We start from the raw sequence: 12278 nt of genomic DNA on the forward strand, positions 1-12278 counted from the left end.
GTGAGAATTATCAGAGTGGCATGAGGACACCACTGCCCAGTGGCAAATGAGCTAAATCTTTTTTTTTTTTTTATTGAGCAATCAGGGTTAAGTAACTTGCTCAAGGTTACAACTGCCAGTTATTTCTGGGTGTGGTTGCTGAGTGTCTGAGCCCGGGATTCGGATCTCCAGGTCGTCCCAACACTGGAGCCGGTGCTCTTACTGGCTGTGCTACCTGGCCGCCCCAAATGAGCTAAATCTTTAGGTACCTGAGTCTCACTCTGCACTTTGCCCCAAATATCCTCTTAAGGAGATCTCAAAGCACTACTCTTCAGAGTCATAGAATTTTAGAGTTATAAGGGACTTTCTAATCTGCTACCTCCTTTCCCTTGCCCCAAAATGTCCTCTTCAGGGGTTTTTCGAGTGTTCAGGGATTCTGGATCTCTCTGTGACAACTATATATAATCCTAGACCTACCTGAACCTAGAAATCTAGGTCATGTATATGAAGGAGAGAGAGATCCCTCATATGTATGAGAAGAGTGGAGAAATTGTGATTTCTAGGCCCCTTGGGGAAGTTTTCAGTCCAGAGACCTTCTCAGCAGGGCCAGCTGGGCTTAGAGACAATCAGCTGTGTATCCAGATGTGAACAGCTGCCTGAAAAGTCAAACTGTGAACTGAAACCTCCTGGCCAGGGCCTTGAGCTCTTGGGCCAGGACACCTAGGTTCCTGGGGGAAGGAGAAAATCAAAGATAGACGAAACAGCATTCCATTCCCTGACGGACAGCTTGCAGCTTAACATATGCTGAAATATTGCCTACTGTGTGCAAGGTGGTATAGAATGAGCCTCTTCTTTTTTCCTTTTTGGAGGGCAATTGGGTTAAGTGACTTGCCCAAGGTCATGCAGCTAGTTAAGTGTTAAGTGTCTGAGGCCATATTTGAACTCAGGTCCTCCTGACTCCACTGCTCTATTCACTGTGTCACCTAACCGCCCCAAATGAGCATCTTCTCAGGTCCCCTTCCCCCCCCCCCCCCCACGTGTCCTGGCAACACCTAGATTTCCAGGTTCAGTTTTCAAGGACTATACCCAGTTTTCACAGGGAGACCTAGAATCTCTGAGCTAAAAAAAAACCTGGAAGAGGACATTTCCAGGCAATGGGAAAGAGGTAGCAGACTAGAAAGTCCTTATAGCTCTAAAATTCTATGACTGAACAGTGGTGCTTTGAGATCCTCAGGTGAAGAGAACATACATGTCATGTCTCCATGGAACGAGCAAAGGGAGAAGTTGAGGCGAATTCTTGAAGATGATGTATTCCTGGACCCTTCACCTATACCTAATAATCATACCTAATAAAAGTCTAGCATTTCTGTAGTGCTTTAAAGTCTATAAAGCCTTTTACATTTATTTATGTCATTTGATGCTTTCAATAACCCTGAAAGGTAGGTGTTATTATTATCCCCATTTAACAGGTAAGGAAACTGAGGCTGAGATAGGTTAAGTGTCTTCCAGAGTCCAAGTACAGGACTCTACCCACTGTGCTGCCTAAGAATGCTAGGTTTCTAGTCTTTAGTTTAGTTTATTATAGAAGGAAGAGTTCCAGCAGGAGCAGATATGACCCTACTAGGGTCTAGCTCTGTAGGGTGGGGACTCTGTGGCCTTAAGGCTACATGTGGCCTTCTAGGGCCTTGAGTGCAGCCCTTAGACTAAAGTTTGGATTCGTGGCCTCAAGGACATAGAGTTGCCACCCCTGAGCTAGGTCTTCCCTTCCCCCTAGACCAGCACCAGGGAGTACCATGGGAAGAGAAAGCTGTGGGCACCTGCTCTAGATCCAGGATTGACTGCTGTGATCTCTGGAAATATGCTCCCTGTAGGGTAATCTGACCTGGCACTCCCTGGGCCTGGGGCCAAGTAGAGGAGGACAGCAGCCAAGGCCTTACGCACCCATCACAGAGGGTGAACCTCCTTCTTTGTCCTATCTCTGCTTCAGAAGCCAGTGAGAGAGTACTTCACCTTGGAAGATGTGTAGTTGTGTGCCAGCTTCTTCTGGCAAGAAGGAAGAGGTTGGTGGGGGTGGGATGCTTTTTTCAGCACGTGGGCTTTCAGATAGACATTTCTCAAACAGGAGGAGGGCACCCAGAAAGTGAGAAAATGTCTAAGCATCCTCTTTCAATCCGTAGTGAAGTGTTAGTCCATAGATAGAGGATCTAGTGAGGATGGCCTTGGCATGTCCTTTAAGCCCACTTTTGGTGCCTTCCCCCAGCCCCTTTCTTCCCTCTACCTTGTGTCTTTCTCTTCCTTAACTCTTTCACTCCTTTTTGCCTTATCTCTTTTTCTTTCTCCCATGTTACTTTCTCTTTCTCCCCATCTTTCTCCATTCATCTCTTTCTTTCTCCCCTGCCATCTCTCTTCGCCACCATGTCTCTCTACCTCATCTTTCTTCCCCCATCTTTCTCCCTCCATCTTTTCCTTCTCCCTCTCTTTCCTTCCCCCTCTCTTAGCCTCTTTCTTCCCCCCACTCCATTACTTCCTTTCCCCATTTCTTTCTCCCCCTTTCTCCCAATCATTCTTCTTTCTCTCCCTCTTCCCCTATCTCTTTTTCAGCCTTTTTCCTTCTTTCTCTTCCCCATCCATCCAGTTACTGTGGCTTGAGGAGCTGAGTCACTGGTAGGGACAGAGCAATGTGGGTAGGGGGGTGAGGGTAGAGGAGGCCTGTTGTTCCTTCTTGGGCATTGTAGAGCTTTGCTACTACCAGGGAGAGTCCTCCAGGGAAATGTCTAATTCAGGAAACAGGGTTGGCACCGAGCTGGGATTCAGCCATCAGGGAGCTGCTGCCCCTAGGCAGAACATGCTCCTTTCCTCTTCTTACAGCTCCCATCCCTTTGTGGAAGATTGATCTTAAATCAGAAAAAACAGACCCAAAGACAGTGTGGTTCCTGGAGGCATCTTCACAATGCTGACTCCAGGGACCCACCTTTGCTTGGGTGCTGTCTGGGAGACCCCACACCCTTTCTGGAATTGCAATTGCCCTGTTCACTCTTATTGGGAGAAGAGGAAGAGGAGGATCTACCTGAACCACCCCCCACCAATCTCTCTGAAGTGAACCATTTAAAGAAAGCTTAAAAGCTATCGTTATCCTATACCCACACCCTCCCTCTTGGCCTTACCCCAGCCTGCCTTTTTCTTCTCCAGAGTGATGGATGCTGATGCCCCTAACCCTCCTGAGTCCCATTTCCTAGCTTTTATCACTTCTGCTGTTTCTCTGCTTTGATGCTCCATTAGCTTTGAACTACAAGGGAGTTGGGCTAGGAGAGGAAGCATTGCTTCCATTCTCTAGAGGCTGGGAGGGGCTCAGCTACCTTATAGGAGAGAGGATGAGAAAAGCAGCTCTGTTTTACAAGAATTTATGAGATTTCTATCATTTTGCTTCCCTTTCCCCTAAACCATCTCAGAGAGAGAAGAGGGGAAGTACTGTTTGTGCATGAAAGTATTGTGATTTTGGGCTAGTCTCTTATCCCTAAGCCTCAGTTTCCTCATCTGTAAAAAGATAGAGTTGAACTAATGGTTGAAGTTAGTTGAAAGTTCAGAGTTGAAACCTTTGTGTTTCCTTTCAGCTCTAGAATTATGGTTCTGGGCTTTCTGAAAGAAGGAGAATCTTCATTCTTGTCCAGACCATCTCTTTTGATGTTTAAACACATTTTGGTATATTGAGCTTTGCCTAGGGGTCCCAACCAGAAGGGCCAGTCCTCTAGAAAGACCAGGAGATCAGGATCAGGAGAAGTACCAGGCTGAGGGAGGGGTTCCTCTCCTACCCCACTGACTAGAAGTTGCCAGAACTTTCTTGGCTGAGAGATTGGTAATTATATATTCAACAAACATTTATTTAGCGCTTATTATGTGCCAACTACTGTGCTTCTCAGTCTTGAACATGGTTTGGGAAAATAATGTTCTTGTCATACAAGGGTTCCTTATTCTGCGTCTGGCTTAGGTTTGGTTTGGAAGGGAAGGCTATGCAATGTACCACACACCTTCAGGCTCAATGCACCTCACACTCCTTTCATTGAAGGGTTTGGGGAAGGAGATGAGGCCGTGTGATTTTTCACCGGTTGACCTCTCTGACTCCTTACAGGGTGCTCTGTGGTGGTAAGAAGATGAGTGAGACCCCAGAATGGGGCTCAGTGGAGCAGAAGCCCTCTTCACATCCTCTTTTGATGACTTTCATTTGTCTACTTCCCCTGATTATTTTGGCTATCTTTTGGACTCTGGATAGGGTTCTCACCCTATTCTAGATAGATTTGAGTGGAAGAAGGATGCTTTAGGTTGGCTTCTGTGGCTATGGATATAAGAGGAAAGCTGAGTCTCAGATAAATCAGGCAGGAGTCAGAGCGGATATTTCTGTCTTGCCTTGAGTGGAAGGTGGTATCTGGTTGGAGGCCTAGGATTGCAGTTGCTCCAGCCTTATTTATTCCAATCCTCCTTTGAATTAAAGGATCTAGGAGTAGGGCGAAGGGAGGGGATGAGCTGAGTGATCAGGAAAGAGTGAAGAAACAGACTATTTCTGACACAAAAATCCATGCCCATCTCCTTCTCTCCACATTCTCCTACACTGCTGTCTCTGCCCTATTGCCTGGCCTATGGCTGAGTGAGATGCTGAAGCGTTTCATAGGATCATAGATTTGGAGCTAAAAGGGTCTCTAGAGGCTGTTGAGTGCAACCTCCATCATTTTACAGATGAGGAAACTAAGGCACAAAAGGACAAGTGACCTTGCCCATGGTCACACAGTTGGTATTGGAGGCAAAATTTGAACCTAGCTCTTTGTGACTTTTATGTCCAGAGCACCACCCACTACGACTGTAACTTTATAAGCTGAAGTGCTCATTTACACGGCGCCCAAAGTCCAGGAGCCCTCCCCTCTTCGCCTTCTTCATCAGAATCTCTCAGTTCAGTTGTGATGAACTCCAAATATACCTTTGCCATCTGTTTCTTGTGACTGTTGTTGTTCAGTCATGTCTGACTCTTCATGACCCTGCAGACCCCTGCCTACTGGGTTTTCTTAGCAAAGATGCTGGCTTGGTTGGCCATTTCCTTTCCAATGAATCACCAATTCATAGGCAAACAGAAGTTCAATAACTTGCCCAAGGTCACATAGCTAGAAGTTTCTGAGGCTAGATTTGAACTCAGGTCTTCCTGACTTTGAGCCCAGCACTCTATCCACTATGCCTTCTAGCCGCCTCTCTTCATATACCTTGTTATTGTTCATTCATTTTAGTCCTGCCCAACTCTTCATGACCTGGAGTCCTTTGCCATTTCCTTCTCCAGCTGATTTTACAGATGAGGAAACCAAGGCAAACAGGGTCAAGTGACTTGCCCAGGATCACACAGCTAGGAAGTTTCTGAGGCTGGATTTGAACTCAGATCTTCCTGACTCCAGGTCCCAGAGTTCTATCCACTGTGCCATCTAGCTGTCCATAGCCCTACCCAATCATTAATCATAACTCAGTTGTACTTCTGCAGAGAAATGTCTCCAGTCTAGTCTTTTTTCTTTCTGCCCTGTATTCTGTGTGGTTCCTGAGCACTTAACAGGATGTCACGTGGTATCTGTATTGGTGTCCCTTCACCAAATCTGAGATGCCACAAGACTAAAACCATATCTAAACTTTGTGTCTCTCCTTGCAGCTGTTACAGTGCTTTGCATATAGTAAATATCTGTGGAATTGAATTGACTTTCATCTAGTGGGAAAAACCCAACCAGCCAAACTGTTACACTAGGGTCAGTCATCCCCTTCCCCCCCACACATGCTATCATTGCTCCTATTCGTTCTTTTTTCTCCGTCTCCGATGCCTACATCTCTCTACCCTCCACCTTTCCCCCAACCTAGCATAGAACTCTGAAGGCATGATTTGCTCCATCCTGGGCACGGAGCCAGCGGGGCTGTAGAGGCCTCTGAGCCAGGAGCTAAAAATACCCAGGGGCTGGGGGGGGGGGGGTTGGTGTTTCGGGAAGGTTCGCTGTGGAATCTTGAGGGAGGGAGGGGATTGGATCTGGATGGAATTGGTGGGGGGAGGCGCCTTCTGTCTGAGCATCCCTTTTCCCCGACTTGGTGTTCACAGACCCAGGACTTGCGCTGAGGATGAAGGAGGTGAGGGGTAGGCAGAAAAACAATTGACTGACTTCATTCTGCTTGCTTGAGCCTTTAGGAGGGGGCTGAGTTTGGGGGAACTGGAGGGGAGGGCTAGCTTACAAGCCAGAGCATGTTAGCTGCCCAGCAAGGTAGGATGTTGTCTGGGCTAGGGAGGAAGGAACCCTACCACTCCCACTCCTCTCTATCCCCACCCCCTCCTTCTGCCCTGGGTTGAGGAGTAGCAGCCTGCAGTCCAGGCAGAGAGGGTAGAGACAACTCTCAGTAACATTTCATTGATGGAATATGGGTTGGACCTTCCCTAGGTCCCCCTTCCTTCTACTTCATCAAGGACCAAAACCATTTTGAGGTCATTTTGGCCAACCCCTTGCCTCCAAGCAGAATTATGTCCAGTTCAGAGAGATCTACTGTGCTTAGCACCCCCACCCATTCCATTACTCATGTTTGGGTATCCTTAGAGTTGGGGCCTATGGGTTAGCTAACCTTGGTCTTTCCCTCTCTGATCTCCAAATAACTATCTTTACACTTGTTGGTCGGTTGTGATTCTCTCTTCAGTCTAACTAACCTGGTAGACAGGGATCTGCTGAATCCAGCTTGGGCTGGGAGACCTGATTGTTAAATTTTCAATATGAATATTTCCACCTTAGAAATCAACAAACTCCACAAATTAGGACTTGATTTACTGTCTTGTTGAATATATAGATTTAAGAAAGTGATGGAAAAAATTACAATAATGCAGATGAAACTTAAAAGTGTGTCCTGGGGTTTCAGAAAGCTAATTGTTAAACATTTACTGGCACACTGCAACTGATAGGGTGACGATTCCAGGGTCCAGGAGAAATGGGAGCTCGGATTTCTATTTTCATCAGTCATATTCCCATGCATAAGGAAGTTGGGTGGCAATTAATTAAAAAGTGGCACAGTGACCTGGGTCATCTCCCTGCCCCACATACCTGGATCCTGGTCCAGATGCTGAGGGGGTGGGGAGCAGGCTCTAGCATGTGATCAGTCACTAAAGAGTAGCATGGCTTTCCTTGTCCCTTCCTGTGTCAGACTAGGAAGTGACTAATGGGGCTGACAGGGCAGGGCTGGCACCTCGCCAACTTTATGTGTGTTGGTACTGCCAGGGGGAGAGGGAGAGGGACTCTCCTTAAATCCCCTCCCTCCTCTTGTTTCCTTGGGGCCTTAAAACAAAGCTTTTGCTGTTAAGGTGTGTAGGGAAACATAGGTTATGTCCCGCTTCCCCCTCCCAGGCTCCTCAGGCTTGCATTCCTGACATGAGAAGGGAGGGATCTCCAAGTCTCCACATGCCCAGGGTTTGAACTTCTTCTCCCACTTCCATCTGCCCCTCATCAGTGACCCTGTTGCTGCCCTTGGCTCTGCCTTGATACCAGGTGTGGAAGGGCAAGAGAGGGGAATAAAAAAAAACAACAACAGTAGGGGGTGGGTGGGAGGGAAAGAAGTCAACATGAGGCCTCTTAAGCCAAGAATTGGATTAGAACCCAGGAAATAGGGCAGGGAGCAGTAGCCCTAGCAGACCCTAGTCCTTTCATGGCCTGTGGGAGAGCAAGGGAGGGATCCACAAGCATCCATGGCGTTACTACCTCTCTTGTTTATCTGGTTGACCCCATCCTCTGGTTTAGGGTGGGGAGATAGCAGAGGAATGCCTGGGGGCTCTGGAGTCAGTCACATTATCCCCCACCCCTTTCCCTGCCCCCAAATCAACCAGTCTGACTCCCCAGCTTTAACTATCGATTCTTGGAGCAGCAATAAAACTCTCTCTGTGCCTTTAGAGACATAAAGCAACCTCATGTAGGTAGGTAGGTCTGGGCAAGAAGTGACCTGGGTTTGCCTGACTGGGAGTGGCGGTCCTCTGCATTGAGGGCAAGAGACACTGTGAAGTTAGATAACACCTACATCTCACAGCTGATTAAATAGTAGAGTGAGAGAGAGAAAGGAGCAGGAAATAACACTTCTGGCCAACTGAAAAGATGGTGGCATCTTCCATAGGAATAAAGAAACCCAGAAGAAAGGTAGGTTTGGGGAAAAAATTAATGAGCTCTCTTTTAGAAATGGCAACTCCAAAAAATGAAGAAGTAAGGAGAGGCAGTGCAGGCCTTGAGGGTGCATCCACAAAGCTTTCTCAAGATGTTTAATTAAAAAAAAAAAACAGATATATAGGCTGCTGGCTTGAGAGAGTTTGGATTTAGTGAGGGTTTTTTTTTTTGTCTTTTTGGAGGGGGGAAAGGCAGAGCAATTGGGGTTAAGTGACATGCCCAAGGTCACACAGCTAGTAAGTGTTAAGTGTCTGAGGTCAAATTTGAACTCAGGTCCTCCTGACCCCAGGACTAGTGCTCTATTCACCTAGCTGCCCCTAAGTGAGGGTGGTGAAGACTTGGGCACATTTGTAGATAACAGAAGGATCCAATGGGCAAGAAGAGTTGGAAGACTGGGGTGGGAAAGGATAATTGTAGGGAGCATTTTCTGGAGAAGAAAGGAGGAGATGGGATTGCACTTGTTGGCCAAGTTGGTCTGAGACACATGGTCATCAGAGACTAAAGGAGGAGAGAACAGGAGATGAAGTCAAGGGCTTGTGAAATGCAGCAGAGGGGAGCAGGGGGAGCTCCTAGTGAATGGTCTTCATTTCCTCAGTAGTGTGTAAGTTGGCCCTTAAATTTTACTCTTATGCTCCTACACCTCTTAGTGATTGTTGGACTTTCTTAGTATGATGCTTTGCTGGGGGAAGGGGAGAATTGAGGCTTGTAGAGGCAATCTTCCAGCTGTTCCATCAGGGAAAGGACCTAGTTGTCCCGCACTCTCTGGTACAGGTACGCTTTCCTTAGAATGGGCTTCCCTTTACCTTGGATGGTACGTTGGCTGAGAGCCAAATGTTAATCTGACCTCTGTTCTCTTTTCTACTCCCCTTAGACTCCTTGCTGGTGCTCCCCGGGACCTTGCTATACCTGATGGCTATACCAACAGGACAGGGGCTGTGTACCTGTGCCCCCTCAGCTCCCAGACAGATGACTGTGAACGGATGGATATAGAGGAAAAAAGTAAGGGAGAGGGGGCTCAAATCCCCTTGTCCTGTGTATTCCCTTGGGCAACACCCAAAGTACTATGGGGGTGGGGAGTTCAGAGGAGATGAGGGCACCATCCTCAAAAGGAGATCACAGATCCTGCTCTTAGGGGACTAAGACTGGGGACAGAGTAGTGCATAGAGCCCCATATCACCACGGGAAGAAGAGTGGAACATTCCAGGGAACTGGGACAGAAGGGAGAGATGAGGCTAGGGGAGAGAATACTGGTGTCCAGGGTGTGGGGAATAACTTAGAAGATCCCAGGGCCAGAGAAGGCAAAGTGAGGACCATTTTAGGGATAGATATTCCTAACTGAAATAGAGAGTCTGAGTAGCTTGAGAAGCTCTTAGAATGTAAAAAGTGAGTCTGTGTTTATGGGGGGCACACTGGTCTTCAATTCCCCTTCTTGCTTCTGACTTTGCTCTCAGGTGATTCCAGGCAGCACATTATTGAGGACATGTGGCTTGGGGTGACAGTGGCCAGCCAGGGACCAGCGGGCAGAGTGTTGGTGAGTGGGTAGATGTGACTTGGATCAGCCACAACTTTGTTCCCTTGTACCTTCCAAACTATTTAGATCTTCCTAGGGGTTGGGATGGAGGGAATGTTATGTAGCAGAGTAAGAACCAGGAATCTGAGTACCTGGGCCTCTGAAGACAATATGCGTGTCGCAGGGGCTTCTGTTGTTCTGCCCGGGCTGGGTGTGGCCCGGCCCTATTCCCTGTCTCATTACTCTTCCTAGTCCCTAGGGTCCCCAGCCTTCATGGGAACAAGCCGAGTGAGCCTCTGGGAGGAAAGGGCAAAAGGGGCCCCAGGCGGCACAGACTTGGCTTTAATTGCTTCCTTTGGGAGGAAGGCGGGGCAGTGGGAGCCAGGGAGAAGTAGCACACTTCCTGGGGAGCCCAGCCTGCTCCAGCCTGAGCATGGGGAGCTCCCGTCTACCTTGGGGCACTCTCTGGAATCCTTGCCCTCCCCTCTCCTGTGCTCTTTTTCCTCCCCTGCCCCTCTGTCACCCTTAGGCTTAATGCTGGTTCTTCCTGGGTACCAGCTATCCCTATGCCCAGAACTCCACTTCTGGAGGAACAAAATCCCGAAATCCCATTTTGGACTGACTCTAGACTCTATTGCACACAACCACGGATCTGGAATTCCACCTGTGAGCTCTTCTGAAGCCCCCATTCTTGGTCATTTCTAGATCGGTCCAGTTCTAGAGTAATAATGATGTTGATGATGATCTAGCATTTATACATCACTTTAAGGTTTGCAAAGCACTTTACAAATATTATCTCCTTACAATAATCCCGGGAGATAGGTGCTATTGTCCCCATTTTACAGATGGGGAAATTGAGGCAGACAAAGGTCAAGTGCTCAGGATTATACAGCTTTTTCGTGTCTGAGACAAGATTTGAACTCAGGTCATTCTGACTCCAGGGCCAGCGCTTTAGGTGACTTTTTCCCCATCTCCACTTGTTTTAATAATAATTTTTACGTAGCCCTTTAAGGCTGGCAAATCATTTTACATATGTTATCTCATTTAATACTCATAACAACCTGGGAAGTAGCTACTGTTATAATTCCCACTTTACAGATGAGGAAACTGAGGCTGAGAATTATTAAGTGCCTTGCCTAGGGTAACAGAGATGGTAAGAGTCTGAGGCAGAATTTGAACTCAGATCATCCTGACTTCAGGTCTTTTCCTTCTCTCACCTAAATGGGCCCCTACACACACACACACACACACACACACACACACACATACACACACACTAATTCTAGGTCAATATCTGTTTTTATTTTTATTTGTTTTTACTCTAAGAGGACAGGGTATTTGCAGGGTGGGGGGCAGGCGGGATGTCTTTTACTTCCTCTGTAACCAGTTTCTTTTTGGCCTCTGAGCCAAGGACTGCCCCCAACTTGTTCTTCTATCATCATTGACCCGAATCCCTTATTTTCCAAGGAATCTAATACACACACAAAAAAAGTAATAATCAGCTTCAAGAGTTAATGGAGGAAATGAAAAGAACCCAGGACTTCCTCCTTCCTTACTCCCAGAACAACAAAGAATACCCAGTGAGAGAGTCTAAGGGACAAGCAAACAATTCCCTGTCCAGGTCCCTGGCTGTGAGGCTTCTGGTGGCATATATAGGATAGGTTGTGACAAAAGTTTTGTCTGGGTCCCCAGGTCTGCGCCCATCGCTATACCAAGGTGCTATGGTCAGGGTCAGAGGACCAGCGGCGGATGGTGGGCAAGTGTTATGTGCGGGGCAATGATCTACAACTCGACCCCAGAGATGACTGGCAGACGTACCACAATGAGATGTGCAACAGCAACACAGACTACCTGGGCACAGGCATGTGCCAGCTGGGTACCAGTGGGGGCTTCACCCATAACACCGTGTATTTTGGGGCACCTGGTGCCTTCAACTGGAAAGGTGGGTAAGAAAAAGTGGCAAATGGTAGATGCCATCTCGCCCAGGCCAGTAGTAGGAGCATCAGACAGAACCTTTCATGATCACCCAGGAAGATAGAAGCAATAGGCTGGACTTGCTGTCAGTGGCTACTTCCTCCTCTTTCCCATCCTGACCCATCCATTCTCAAAACATCTCAGCTGTAGCTTCAGCCTTTACATAATTGTGGAGTGAACTTCCCACTTTTCTTCAAGTTTATGGAAGCAGCAGGTGAGATCCTTCACTAGGGACAGTCAGAGCAGGAGCTTCATCTATCTACCACTGTAGGCCAGGCTGCTGGACTCTTTCTCTGCTGTAAATTTCTCCTTTTCTCCCCCCTCCTCCTCTTTCCTTCCCCCCTTCCTTTCTGCCTTTCTCTTTCTCTTCTTCCCTCCCTCTCTCTTCTCCTTCCTTTTTTCCCTTCCTCTCTCTCTCTCCCCCTCCCTCCTTATTTCTCTCCCCTCCCATCCTCTCTCCATTTCTGTGTATGTCTGTCTGTCTCTCTTTCCTCTCTTCCTTTCTCTTTCTCTTATAGATTCTTCCCTCCTGTCCCTTCCTCTCCTTTCTCCTTCCCTTTTCTCCTCTCTTTCCCCCTCCCTCCTTTTCTCTCTCTCCTCCCCATCCTCTCTCTGTCTCT

At 47.6% G+C, this 12278-nt stretch overlaps 1 protein-coding gene across 6 annotated transcripts in view; it reads left to right on the forward strand.

Annotated features, from left to right (window-relative positions):
• The window catches only part of ITGA3 (integrin subunit alpha 3), a 42372-nt gene that overhangs the window by 4265 nt on the left and 25829 nt on the right, over positions 1-12278 (forward strand). For 5 of the 6 annotated variants that reach the window (XR_011163632.1, XR_011163633.1, XR_011163634.1 and 2 more), the window contains 3 exons: positions 9046-9173; positions 9626-9705; positions 11377-11626. Coding sequence is in view for 3 of the 6 variants with exons in the window: in XM_069064403.1 (XP_068920504.1) it covers positions 9046-9173; positions 9626-9705; positions 11377-11626 (458 nt within the window). In the remaining 3 variants the exon portion in view is untranslated. Of the gene's footprint in view, positions 1-6008; positions 6118-9045; positions 9174-9625; positions 9706-11376; positions 11627-12278 lie in introns of those variants that run through there. The other variant, XM_069064405.1, reaches the window with a different exon arrangement.

Source organism: Petaurus breviceps, unplaced genomic scaffold (genome assembly GCF_028583685.1).
Source record: "Petaurus breviceps papuanus isolate PSGF00001 unplaced genomic scaffold, PetGlider_PUasm1.0 90630, whole genome shotgun sequence".
Taxonomy (NCBI): Eukaryota; Metazoa; Chordata; class Mammalia; order Diprotodontia; family Petauridae; genus Petaurus; species Petaurus breviceps.